This window comes from Argopecten irradians, chromosome 12 (genome assembly GCF_041381155.1).
Source record: "Argopecten irradians isolate NY chromosome 12, Ai_NY, whole genome shotgun sequence".
NCBI classification, from domain to species: Eukaryota; Metazoa; Mollusca; class Bivalvia; order Pectinida; family Pectinidae; genus Argopecten; species Argopecten irradians.
Window position 1 is genome coordinate 21375355 of NC_091145.1, and position 14472 is coordinate 21389826.

Consider the following 14472-nt stretch of genomic DNA (forward strand, 5'->3'; position numbering starts at 1 on the left):
CTCTTTTCATATTGACGATTTTCCATTTTCTGACTGATTAACAATACATGTATATATCGATCATTAAACATCTCCTGAAGGCGTTAGAGATTACAGACTGTTTTAATTTTTGTTTTTAATTCCGTTACAAGAATATTCTATATTCATATATTCTATATATTGCGATATATAACCAGAAACATATATTATGTATTTATGTTTCTGATATAATATAGGCTTTTAGTGGGTTGACCTTTTCCCCAATTATTGTTTGTCTGGCCATAAGACAATGAAATATCCTGAAATGAATTTATGTTCTTCTGGGAATACCAATTTTAAGACCGCTGGGCGTCCTTATCAATACACTTATCGATCACACAGACAAGGGGCATTAATTGAAAATAATTTCCACAGCATTCCAGATTGGACATTCATAAGAACTTTTTTGCCTTTATAATTGTAAAAATATGGATCAATTAAGCTTCCCGAAAATGTTGTTTTCGCACCAAATGTAAACGTCTTTAAAATAGATTAGATAAGCATTTGGGAGAATCAGGAACTCCTTTATAGTTATAGATCTGAAATAATTTAATGGGGATTTATAAATGAGGCATATAAATCCTTGGTTTAAAAAACATCGCGTTCATGTACATTGTACTATTTAATATATCATTGTTGTTGTTTTTGAGACCAGTGAAGAGTATTTCTATTTAGATCCTGTATCTGTTAATAAACTTTAATTATTTATAGATACGCAGATTTATATGTCTACGACCTTGCTTTAAACGATTGAAATTTATCATTGTCATAATTATGTAATGATAATTAATGATTTATTTTAAATTATTCTAATTAAGATCGAGCGTTCAAAGAGCACTCTTGTCCGTGATACCTGCCTGTTTTATTATGCTTTTTTGTATGATATATATTAGGCAAAAATATAATTAAAAAAATATAGGTAGGTTTAGAGGACTAATATTCCTTTATGAAATCATCATCTTTAAATCATTTGAAAATTACCAAGGACGTAGACGAGCTAAATCCTTGAAATGACTGAGATTCATATGCTGTGATCAGTAACATATACCGTGCACCCCACTCTCCCCGTGATGGTCTCCAAAAAGCACTTGATTGTTTCCATAGATATTGCGAAACATGGAAACTTACTGTAAATGTAAATAAAACAAAAGTAGTGATTTTTGAAAACAAGAAAAGTAGAAGAACACATACATTTACTTTTAATAATGATAGGCTAAAAATTGAAGATTCCTACTCATATCTTGGTATTATATTCAATTATAATGGGAAATTTTTCAAAGCTAAAAATAAGTTAATAGAACAAGCGAATAAAGCACTTTATGCTCTATGCAGGGAAATCCGAAATGCTTCTCTTCCGATTGATATCCAACTTAAATTGTTTGATTCACTTGTGGCTCCTATCTTACTGTATGGTTGCGAAATATGGGGATATGAAAATACTCAAATTATTGAAAAAATCCACATGCAATTTTGTAAAAATATTTTAAAATTAAGAAATAATACACCACTTTTTATGGTATATGGCGAATTGGGACGATATCCATTAGAAATTGAAATTAAAACAAGAACTCTGACTTCCTTGCACAAGCTCATCACAGGGGGTGGAAAACTATCTAGTGTATTATATACTCTTGTTAATAAACTTCATTCGCAAGGTCAAATTGAGTACAAATGGCTGGCTTTTGTTCAATCCATTTTTAGCTCGCCTATTCGAAGAATAGGGGGAGCTAATGTTGTCATCCCGACGTCGGCGTCAGCGTTGGCGTCCCATTTCACGTTAAAGTTTTTGAGCAAGTTTCTGTTTCGTCAATTGTTTAAGTTTAAGTCATCATAAATGTTTATGATTTTATTTTCCTAATGTGTATGGATGCTGAACGTGATAATACAACCAATTTGGGGCCCTTTATGAGGTTTTTGAGTCTGTTAATTTGTCATATTTACATGTTAAAGTTTTTGAGCAAGTTTCTATTTTGTCAATTGTTTAAGCATAAGTCATCATAAATGTTTATGATTTTATTTTCCTAATGTGTATGGATGCTGAGCGTGATAATACAACCAATTTGGGGCCCTTCAGGTTTTTTTGAGTCTGTTAATTTGTCATATTTCCATGTTTAAATAGTAAATACTTGAACATCAACTTCTTCTGAATAGGCGAGCTTTGCTGTTCTCCAACAGCTCTTGTTGATAATACTGGTTTTAGTAATATATGGAATTTCCAAAACACATGCACTAGTAGTAAAGAAACAAAGATTAATTGACCAATTTATTCAACATTGGAATCACGATATTGATACTTCATCTCGTGGTAAAACTTATTCAATTTTTAAAAGTAAGTGGGAACTAGAAATTTATCTCAAAAAATTGTATCCAGAAGAACGAAAAACTTTATGTAAATTTAGAACTTCGAATATTAAGCTACCAATTGAAACATGTCTGTAGGCGGGTGTGAGTAGAAAAAATAGGATTTATACATTATGCTATCTAGACATTGGTGATGAGTTCCATGATTTATACAAATGTGAAAATGATTTAGTAAAGGAAATTCGATACAAACATATTCCGGAATATTATTACAACTGCCCAAGTGAATCCAAAGTGAAAGGTATGTTTTCAATATGTAATGTTGCACTTCTGAAAAAAAACCCTTGTCAAATTCATATCTAAATTGGAAACCCTATTAGTCTCCTAGTGATGTATACTTATTTTTTCTAATATATGTATATAATGTAATGGATTTATGTATTTATGTAGAATAGTGTATGTATGTAATGTGTATAATATATGTATGTAATGTGTATAATATATGTATGTAATGTATTTATGTAGTTATGTAGAATAATGTATGAATGTAATGTGTATAATGTATGTAATGTAATGTATTTATGTAGTTATGTAGAATAATGTACGTATGTAATGTGTATAATATATGTAATGTAATATAATGTATTTACACAGGTATGTAAAGTATGTATGAAAATATATTACATGTTAATGTAAGGATGTATGTAAGGATGTGTAATGTATGTATTATTGCTAAACTTGTAGAACATTATAATGTAATTAATGTATCTCTGTTCTGTCATCTCTATATGTATTTGTTTGATTGACCTCCTGTTACACACAGATCGTGTGTCTGGAGTGAATTAAATGAATTGAATCCCATCTCATCCAGCCTCATCACACTATACATCCCGCAGTGGTTTGTTAAATACAGGTAAATAACACGTTGCTGGGGTAATTAAGGGGTACCCAACACACCCCGCTGTGATCGGTGTTGTACAGGTAAATGACAAGCCAACTCACAAAACATTTATAGAATTAAAAATGACCATATTAAACATCAATGTGTAAGATATGGGCAATGAAAATAAGATAATGATTTTGACGCGAAATTTTAATATTGGATTAGACGGAAGGAAAAAAAAAACATCTCTGTACATAGATTCAATCATCACTTAAAGTAAAACATGTGTTCACGTCTTATCTCATAATGTTTACATTACGTTATTACATGGATTTATAAGTGAGTTTGTGTACAATAGGATTTCTTTCTTTGGCATCATTCAAATATTCTCTTACGGCAATTAAATCATTCTTAAATAACACAAAAATAAGTATTTCAATGAATTGAAATCAGTTGAGATTCATGTGCACACATGGACACACATACACAGTGGTAACTTAAAAAAAAACCGTGATGATGTACATGTTCAAGTAAATAACAAGCAAACACACTATAGTTTTTTTGTTTGTTTGTTTATTTTTTTTTTTAATTTTTATTTTTTTTTTTAATTTTAACTTTTTTTTATAAAAACAACGTTATCTTTTTAATTTAGCATTGTTATCAATGTAAATTACACAAAATCAAATGACTGACAACACACCGACTTTGGTGTACGTAAACGTACATAGGCATTGCCTATTGTTTAATCGCTTTTCAATCTAAAAGAATAAATGAAATAAAATTTTGTTAAAATTAGAAATTTAACCACACATACATACATGCAAATATAAGTAATCTGAATTTAAAAAAGACCAGTGCATTGACGATATTGTTATTAAGAATGCACTTGAAAATAGAATAATTTTAAAAGGACAGCAAGACAGAGCGTGAAAGGAAGCGAAACTGAGAAGAAAAGTTGATTGTGTGGGTAGGATCGAGGTAAGGAGACGGATGAACAATATGATACAATAGAGAACATCTTACGTAGAGATAAATAAATAGATGCAATTAAGGTGTTGTACAGGAATATCACATAAAGAAAAACAATGATCTCATAAGTTTACAATTAAATGATCACCGACAAGGGCATAACAAATAGAGAATCGACAATATTAAAGCCTATAGAGAAATTAGAGAATTTCGAAAAAAATGGAGACGTTGTGTTAAAACATTTAAACCAAAGAAACTTCAGACTAGAGTGGCCACAGTTTTTGATATTTTTCAGCAGGATTTTGATAATAGATTATCTCCCCCTAGTTTGATACTTAGAATCAAACACGTCGCAGAGACAAAAATTATCAAGCCAAATTTTAGCCATGATTTTTAAATATACTAGAGACTAGTGGCTAGTCTGACTATAAAAAGGAAGTAGAATGAGGTAAATCAGTTTATTAGCTACTGTCCTAAACAACAATGTAGAGTATATCAGTGTGCGTGTACTCGATATACATTACAATTAAATATATGCAAAAACAAGTTTATTATTATACTAGGAGATGAAAGATATATTTCGAATCATTTAGAAATTAAATCCACATTGTATATTAGGTAAGTTCCGGCAATATGTTTAATACTGGATTTCAATACAGAAAAAAATATATTAAGTATGTAATAAGATTCTATAGAACTTATGTTATAGACATGTACTCCGAAAAATACAACATTTATCAAAAATTTGTTGCGCCAAAAATCTAGCTTGGAGAGACACCTTTTCACACCACTCTCGAATTCTGACGTAACGTTATTGTTTCCTGACGCCACGTCATTGTGTATAATATCATGACGTCACAATTGATTATCTGTTCACCACGTGCACGTGCACAGGCAATTAAATTGTTCCTGGTTGTATGATTAAAGGCCGAATTCATAGTGAGCATCGGTGTACATGTAGATTGTGTAATGTGATAAAAGTAATTAATATTCCTTTTGGTTACAGGTAAGCAATGGACAATTTAACAGTACAAAACAATAAAATTTTATATGAAATAAACACGACAGATACGAAATAATAAGTTGATGAATCCTTTACATAGAAATTAGTTTTATATGTTTATATATATATAGAGAGTTAACAATCACGTCCTGCTATTTCAGTAAAGGCTATTAAATAGACTTTTTTGTAATTACTTTTGGAACATCAAAATAGTCTTAATTATCGTGTATGCATGCATGAACTCTATTTGTCTCTCATCATGTTTAGTTTGAATTAGGTTAAACTATTTGATGAAATGAAAATAAAATAAAGTAATTGAATTTGGGAAAATGGAAGAAAAAATCCAACAAAACAATAAAAAGTTAAGATCTATGTTTACATAGCATGTAGTAAATTTGTATAGCTCTCCGGAAGAGAGAGCTTATTTATTTTATAGCAAAAATATCTTCAAGAAATAATATTTCAGAAAAGAAACATATGCAGTATCATCAGAATTTAAATATGCTATTTACATCATGTACTCGTAATAATAAGTTTGATTTATTTGATTATTTTAGGCATCTACCTTAAACATGTATGCAAAGTATAAAGCTGTTAAACACATTCTTTTGGACAAATAAATCCGTTTACTTTGGCTTATACTATTGGGTATATATTGGGTTGACCTAAATGTACATTGCACCGTTCTATTTTTAAACATCGTATTCACCTCCTACTCCAAAATGAAACGGCAGCTATTTGGTATGATTTACTTATCAAGCCATAATAAAGCTTACTAAAGACGTTAGCATTTCTTTAATTTTATTCAGTTATTTGTGATATTTTTGTTGCCTTTCTTTCTTTATTTGTTCGTCTGCATTCCGAGCATAACAGTGTTGAAAACATCGGTCACATGACCACACCGCGAATCATGTGACTAAGATGGAATTTCAGACATGCAGACCCATGTCACACACGAGTGTACGGTTCTAAACACAAGCGGTATCTGACAACAGTCCCTGGATATATTTTACTGGTGTTTCACCATAATAAGTAAGTCATGTCTCTGTCTGTAAATGTTTTCATACAAAGAGTGTCGTCTGTTACGGCGAATTGGTAGCGCTAAACAGCGCGTGCTCGTGTCGTAGTTTATATTGACTCCGCGATCGATCGGCTGTACACAACCATGTTGTCATTGTTTCAGATGTGAAATCAGCCTCCCATGAGCACAGCCATGGAAACCCCATTGGACGTATTGTCGAGAGCCGCGTCCATGGTAGAAACTAACGAAACAAAAGGTCAGTCATGTTTTTATTTGAATTCTTATTAGCCATATCGAATAATAACAGTAAATTCATTGGTGTATACGTTGTATGCGTTGTCCGTTGTGTTGAATGTTAGCGGCCGCCTGTGTTACGATGCTGATAAATTATGCTGATAGCGTGGCCTAAAGTCACCATATAAGTGTCTTACGACTCTGGTTGTATTAAGACATAGTAATTATTTCCTTTCCCTGCAGCCAGCTTGCCCAGATTGTGTCACTAATTTTTTCTAAGGGTCGATGTTGTGTATAAATTCTAGCTACAACGTTTACCGTACAAGGCTGTTCAGAGCGTCAAGTTGAGCCTTTGTTCGGATCCAAATTCTTGACATGCCTTCTGATTAGGGCAGTGAAGGAGCCTTCAAATGCTTACATGTATACATGTTTGGTTTTACAGTCTTATTTGGTAGTGCTAGTTTGGGGCAAGTTTGTGCCAATCTTGGTCTGCACAGCAACAAAAATGTTACATGTATGTATGCACCCGGTAATAATCCAGAGTTATGTGAAGTATTTAGGCCAGGTACTAGTATCAGAAAATAATTTGTTCCACCAGATGGTTTGAAGAAACTCATTTTTCATATTGATGATGGACAAAAATATACCTTAGTCGAAGATCATGATGGAAGTGTCTATCATATGAAAGGAAGATGGGATCAAAATTTTTTACATATCTTAGGGGTGTGTCATGCTTTTGATAATTTAAAGGTCCGAAATATGCCTAAGGCTTTCTTTGAAATCAAGAAGTGAGATTTCTTTATAAGAAAATAAATCATGGAAGTTTAAATAGCTCAGATAAGTCAATTTAATAACAAAATGTATTACAAATAATGGCTTTAAATGCCTTTTAGTGCGTGGACAATTATTAAATATTATCTGTTTTCTATTAATAAGATATGACATTGATAGAATTTATGTATTAAAACGTAAGAAAAAATTTAATTGTGAACTTCCTTTTAAAAAGTTAGATATATAAAGATCCTGGCATAGAAGCCATAATGGCCAAAAGTTTAGGCATTTCAATATACCACTAGCCAGGCACACCATCTTTAAGTTACGAGTTTGAAACCCGCGTGGGGCATGCAGTTGTCAAGTACTGAACGTTGTTGATTTTTCTGAGTTTTCTAATATTCCTCCACTTCCTAATGTTGGCATGTCTCTAAATGATTGTACGTTGATGTCAAACAGATTTTCTTGACATTCATATTCCATTTATACCGACTTATTACAGCTAAAGTTACAATCATATTTCCCTAATAAATATATTTATAAGCTTCATATTTGTTTTATCTGTATTGATTAAAAAGCGATATGGTAAATACATTTTGTGCTTGTTTCTTAATTGAAAAAAAAGAATGAAAAATGATTAATAAATATTCAATTAAAAGGAAGAGTCAGAGACTCCATTTCAAGGTTGACAAGTTATTATAAGATGTCAAGGCTTATTACCAAGAGCCTCCATGACTGGATCGCAAGTTCAAGTCCAGCTGACTGGGTCGCAAGTTCAAATCCAATGTGTGGCATTTGCCATGTACTAACTGCTGATTGGTGGTGGTTTTTCTTGGGGTACTCCGGCTTACTTCACCAACAAATCTGGTACATCCATAAATGTCCCTGGCTGTTTTATAATTGGACGTTAAAGGGACAATTCAGTCTAAGAGAACATTAAAATTTGTATATATATCGAAAAAAAACCCATTTCTAATGGAAATTATATCAGTCGGTTTTACTGTGATATGCCTGAAAAGCCCATGGTGATGACATGTGTGTGAAATGTTTAAACTCGCTCGCTGTACGCCATTATACACTGAGGTCGAACTTCTTGTATGCCGAACCCTGTCCCTTGCTCGTAGAGTAATGCAACTTTTGTCCAGAACTGCTCAAATCGCTCTGACAGTAGTGTGTTTACCTTATTAGGTGAATTGTCTTGCCTAAAAAAATCATTTTATCACCTCCTCAGTGGTTATGCAGTTCATTTGTTTAACGTGCGTGACTTTAGCTCGGTATGGGTACAGCGTTCATATTGTACCTGCTAAATCGTATTGATCAACGATTTGATATTTCAGCGATATTAATTAAAATACTTAACAATGTCGTGGAATTGGTCAATGTTTTACGTTATATGTTTCATAAGAAATGTAGAACAATACATTTATGCTATATTTTGCTTCTTGTTTATGTAAAAGAATTAGCCTGAGTGAATTGTCTCTTTAAACTATTCAAACCAAAACATTTCAAGATCTAATTGAAAATTCCACATAGAAGTTGATTGATCATGCTTCTTGCTGATAATTAGTCCGTCAATTATTAGCTAATTATTGATGTCATAATAAACAATTAAATACTATGTACTGTAATGAACTTCATCAGGGCTAATAACTGTTGACCATGTTTATTAACAGAGTGAATAATCAATGTACTATGAGCTTCAAAATTTTGAGTTTCCGTAATTTTGTACGAATAGCTGCGAGTTATCGAAGAGGTCTAATTGGGGAATTATGGTCACTGAGTATGTGTGCATGCAGTGCAGTCATTGCAAGCAAGTCTAATACATAATTTCATGAATTACCATAAAGGAATGTGAAAAATATTTATAACATTATAAATATAATTATAATTATGCTATGGATATTATATTTGCTCTAACTGTATTGTTATTAGCCATGAAAAATGGATATTTCTTAAAAAACAACACGTCTGGTTTGAAAAAACTCATAACTGAAAATTTATGACACTTTTCAGTTTTCACCAGAAAATTAATCATGTTTAGAAATATCTGATCAATACAAATAGATAATGACAAGCATGTCCTGCCATATGTTGCGGTATATATAAAAATTATTCAAATGCAGAACTTTGATAATAATAGAAATAATCAGCGATCGTAAGCATGTTCATGCATGCTTGATCAAAGTCTACATAATACATGTACACTGTATAAAGAAGTGAAGAGCAGAACTGAGGAAAAAAAGCAAATTAACTCTGATAACTTTAAACTCTGGAATAAGAATTTAAACTCTTGAATGATAGTTATGTTAGTTTAACAATAAAAATCTTAAAACGCCCTGCTTAATCAGCCATTAACACTAATGTAAGTCTGGGGGTCCGAGGCCTCTAAAAATCTTGATGGGCCCCCTGATTTTGTGTTGCAGAGGGCCCTCTTAGCCACTGATGATTTGCCTGTTTATATAATCTTTATGATATTGCTGAAATATATTATCATTGGTTTCATTTATTTGTTAAAATAAACTTGTGTATGAGCAATGTTCTTTGAGAAAAAATAACCAATCAGATCTAAAGTTGTTGGATATCCGGATTTGGGGCCCCGATTAATTTGCCAGGGCCCTCATTTTCTTTCTTTAGGGAGACTGGTGGTCTCCATTTTCAATTAAGTTAGTATCTAAGCCTGTTAATTATTGCCATGAAAAGCTGTGGAGGAAATCTGAATGGCTACCGATCCCCAAAACTTCGATCTTGAAACTTTTCTTAGAATGGTAAGGGAGAATGATAAGGGAGTTGAATAAATTGTTCTTTTGGGTACATTTGTTCTTAATATTAATTGATATTTCCATTGGGGATGTTTCGAATAGAAAGAATGGGTCATGTGCTTGATGATACAATGATTGAACCTGTTCTTTTTGGAAAAATATTATAATAATCTTTATGTTTATTTTTTTTTGGAAATAATAAATTGTTGTTACTGCTCTCAAATCGCTTATATATACAGTGGAACTTGGTTGATACGAACTCGGATAATTCGACAACCCGGCTTAATACGAAGTACTTTGCCGGTCCCGGCCGAATTCCCTCTTTATCTTTGTTTAAATAACTCGGATAATTCGAATTCGGAAAACTCGAAAAACTCGGATAATACGAAGTAAATTTTGGGTCCGAATGACAAAAATCATACATAAAATGGTCTTGTAACTCGAAGTGAGATTATTTGGACAACGAGATCGCCGAAAATGCTGATTTCTTATTCATAAATCTGCTTTAGAACTACATTTCAAAATATATATCGAGGTTTTCTTGTTATAATTTTGCAACTACCTTCGGCGATTTTGACATCTCTCTTGTTCACATTGTTTTACGACACGGAACTTGTCCATATATACCAAGTAAAGAGAAAGCCAGTTGACACACGAACTCGCTTAATTCGAACACTCGGATAACTCGAAGTTTTATCTCGGTCCCTTCGAGTTCGTATTAACCGAGTTCCACTGTATAGATAGATATCAAAACAGTATGAAGGGTTTGAAAGATACGAAAGAAGCTTTAATTTGGGGATTAGGTAACTCCAGGTATTGAACAAAGATATTTCTGTAAAAACTGTAAATTTTCATAAGATTAGAGAGTGATTAGCAGAGACCAGTATAGCCCGAGATACTCTGGCCCTGACACCAGACTTAGACATTATGACAGATAGATGTCTGGTTTAAGGCCAGAGCACAGTAGTACTCGAAAACCTGGAATAAGCCGACACCGTTTGGTATCGGGCCAGGTACTCTCCGATTCAGACTACTTACAAAATATTACCACTGATAATCGCCACTTTCCTTGGTCTTTTCAACAAATGAATAATTTATCTACTCATAGCCATCCATTTCATCACGCATGCACGTTCTATTGTGTCAACACAGTAGTTTCTTTTCCTCAACTTTAAATTTCCCTCGTCGTCGTCGTCGCCATTTTCTCGTAGTATGCAAATCATCTTTAATATCGACGGATTGCTATATTTGGGTAGATATGATATTCATTTGTTGAATAGACTAAGGTTAGTGGTGCTTCTCTGTGGTCAGGCTGAATCGGAGATAACCTGGCCCGATACTTAACGGTGTCGGCTTATTCCAGGTTTTCGAGTACTACTGCGCTCTGGCCCTAAACCAGACATCTATCTGTCATAATGTCTAAGTCTGGTGTCAGGGCCAGAGCATCTCGGGCTAAGACCAGTACAAACCATCTGTGTCTGTACATCCCCCTAAATGTTACCTGGTCATACATTCTGCCTGTAAAACCAAACCTACAGTCCACCAGGCCTGACATTCTGTTTTGTCAAATTGGTCCCTTTTGGTCCTGTCAAACATTAATACCTGTATTAAAAGGCCATGGATGTTCCCAGGCATAACAATAGATGATTAGATGTTGTTGCCAAGGTTTGAGTCAATTAAATTTAACGTACATTTAAATTACATTTAAAAACATACAAATAATTTTTAGTTAAAAAAGTCCTATATATGAAATTGCAAACAGAATGTGTTCAATGTGGACTGGTATGAATTCTCAAAAGTCAATGAAGTCAATATCAATTTTGCGATTGGGCTATGTGTCATTTATGACGTTGTTGATTAATATCCTAATACAGTGAGTTGTTTTCAGGTTGCAGGCACTAGCCATGTGTAATATGGTTTTCCTGAAGATCTGGAATGTTGATATAACAGTATTTAAACTGTAAATATTTAACAAACTTTAATACCTGCCTGTTGCACACAGGTTTCTTGGATACAAATTTGACAGTAACCTCAAAATTATTAAATTTATTTTCTTCAATGATAACAAACATAATTGATTGATTATAACTGAGCCTAGGACAGTAACCAACAGGGCCTTGTCTAATTAGAATGAATATACGTACCTGGCCTACTATACCTTTCAGCCAGGTACAAATTGGTCCCTATGTGTCGTAGTGGAGCACTGCCTCCGAAAATCACTCGGGCATAGTTTTCTATACTTTTTTGTAGGTTTCCAATTATTTTATGCGTATATATGCATTTACATTACCATTCTTAATATCTATCGTACCGTTCACAAGACGTCAAATTCATAATTTGTGGACTTGCCATATAAATTCCCTTCAGAAAGACCTTCATATGTATTATGTAAAAAAATGATGCCTCGATGAGAATTTGATATTTTATGTGGTTCAGTTTTATTGCCTAGTAGATAAGCGATATCAAACAAGTACGATAAAAATGCAAACAAACGTTTTATAATGGTTTGCATAATCATTACTTTGCTCCATTAGCAGTAATATAGGCACCAATTCTAGCTCTAATGACGACACCATTTTCTGTCAAAAAGTTTTTTGAGGTACAATATTGCAGCTATTGTCTAATATGAGATACAGAGTTATAAAGAAATCTTTTGCATTAGGTTTAATAATTTTCCTCAAATTATTGAATACAATCAAATTAAATTTCTCTGGTGAATAATGATGAAAAATTCCACCATTACATAACAAAAATAAGGAGTTATCTCTCTTGTATTTCTTTTACATTTAAACCCTAACAAGCAAGGGGAATAACTCTAGACCTTATGTGCTAGAACCAATAAGGTTATTTGTTTCATTAAATTCAAAATACGTAGTGATGTTTGATCGTAATATCTTATTTATACATATTATTTCTTACACATGACAAATTGTGAAAAAAGGATTGCCATCACTTTGGTTGTATAAATATAATATACACTAAGATAATTACAAGAATTTAGAGTTCTATTTAAATTCAATCCTGTTAGCTTGTGTTATATGAGTTCAGGACAGTTACCTTAGCTTGTCCCTTTAGGATGGTCACAACTATTTGGACTTGATGTTGTCTAGGTTTTAGTCACCATGATACAGTCATGTTTGACACATTTTTAATTATCTGAAAGAGGAAATTCGGACTCCCTTTATACCAAGTATGGAAAATCTTAAGTAAGATTATTTTAGAAACCCAACACCGTAAATGAGAATGCCTGTATACATAGTGACAGACACATTGGTATTCGTGTACTACATCTCAAGTGGTTCTTTCTGTTTGTACAACTAAGATGAGGAGTTTTGTGCCCCTGGAATTTTAATGATAGCTGTCAAGTGGATGCTGTTTCAAACTCTGTATTAAGGTTCCTATAGCAGATGAAGGAGTGACTTATGACGATGTAGAAATAACTGATGTAAATATGTGGACGATAAATTCAAGTTCAAGGGATCATTAGGGATTGAGATTGTAGCGGAAAATGATATATTACTGGATGGGGATTTTAACGCAGAAATATCAAAATTATTAATACCTAGAACTGTCAGGAGGCTAACTTATACCACGTGCAAGTGAAATTCATCCAATAGATTGAGAATACATAGTAGCTGTTAAATCATTTTGTTACAAAGGGGCATAAAAATTGAAAAAAAAAGATGAAAGTGACAGGATTTTGTTCAGATATAGATTAAGCACATACATTTATAAGGATTATTGCCACCAAGTTTCATTGAAATCCCTCCAGTCTTTAAAGAGTAGTAGTAAAAAACTGTAGTATAGTTTAATCATTCGTAACAAAGGGGCATAACTCTGAAAAAGGTCAAGGTGTCTTTAATTGTATCAATATAGGTCATGTATATCTACACTGTATAAAGATAATTGCCACCATGTTTTGTTGAAATTCCTCCAGTGGTTTAGGAGGAGTAGTGGTTTATTCATTTGTAATAAAGGGACACAACTCAAAAAAAGGTCCAGGTATCTTGTATCAATATTCAGTCTTTGCATATTTCAGAGTTAGCTTCTTTGCGGGTAGGTATCAATTGTTACATCATTATTTTGTGAGTGCAATTCACGTCTCCGAAAAGTATGACGTTATGCTTGCAAGCACATGACGTCACTATCAATAGCTACCCGCAAGGGAAGATAACTCTGTGATATGCAAATACGGAATAGGTTACGCATATCTATACACTGTATAAGGATTATTGCCACTATGTTTTGTTGAAATCCCTCTAGTGTTTTAGGAGGAGTACATAGTCAGTGGATCGTTGTGTCTTTAGATCTAGATGGACAGATGGACAACCTGGATCCATTATATACTCCCCTGCTAACTTAGGGTGTGGGGGGATGTTGATCTCAGACGAAAATATGAGGAGATATATTTGGGGATGGGGATTTTAATGGGAGATACATTAGGGGATGGCTAATTTGATATACATGTATTACTTTTGGGGATTAGGGTTTCATTGCAGTATATTGTATATGG

The 14472-nt window shown here is 33.0% G+C and overlaps 1 protein-coding gene across 1 annotated transcript in view; it reads left to right on the top strand.

Moving 5' to 3' along the window:
• The first annotated feature begins 6076 nt into the window (after window positions 1-6076).
• The window catches only part of LOC138336157 (transcription cofactor vestigial-like protein 4), a 47719-nt gene continuing 39323 nt past the window's right edge, over window positions 6077-14472 (top strand). The window contains exons 1-2 of the mRNA XM_069285494.1: window positions 6077-6206; window positions 6358-6451. Coding sequence (XP_069141595.1) covers window positions 6376-6451 — 76 coding nt within the window. The 5' untranslated portion in view covers window positions 6077-6206; window positions 6358-6375. The remainder of the gene's footprint in view (window positions 6207-6357; window positions 6452-14472) is intronic.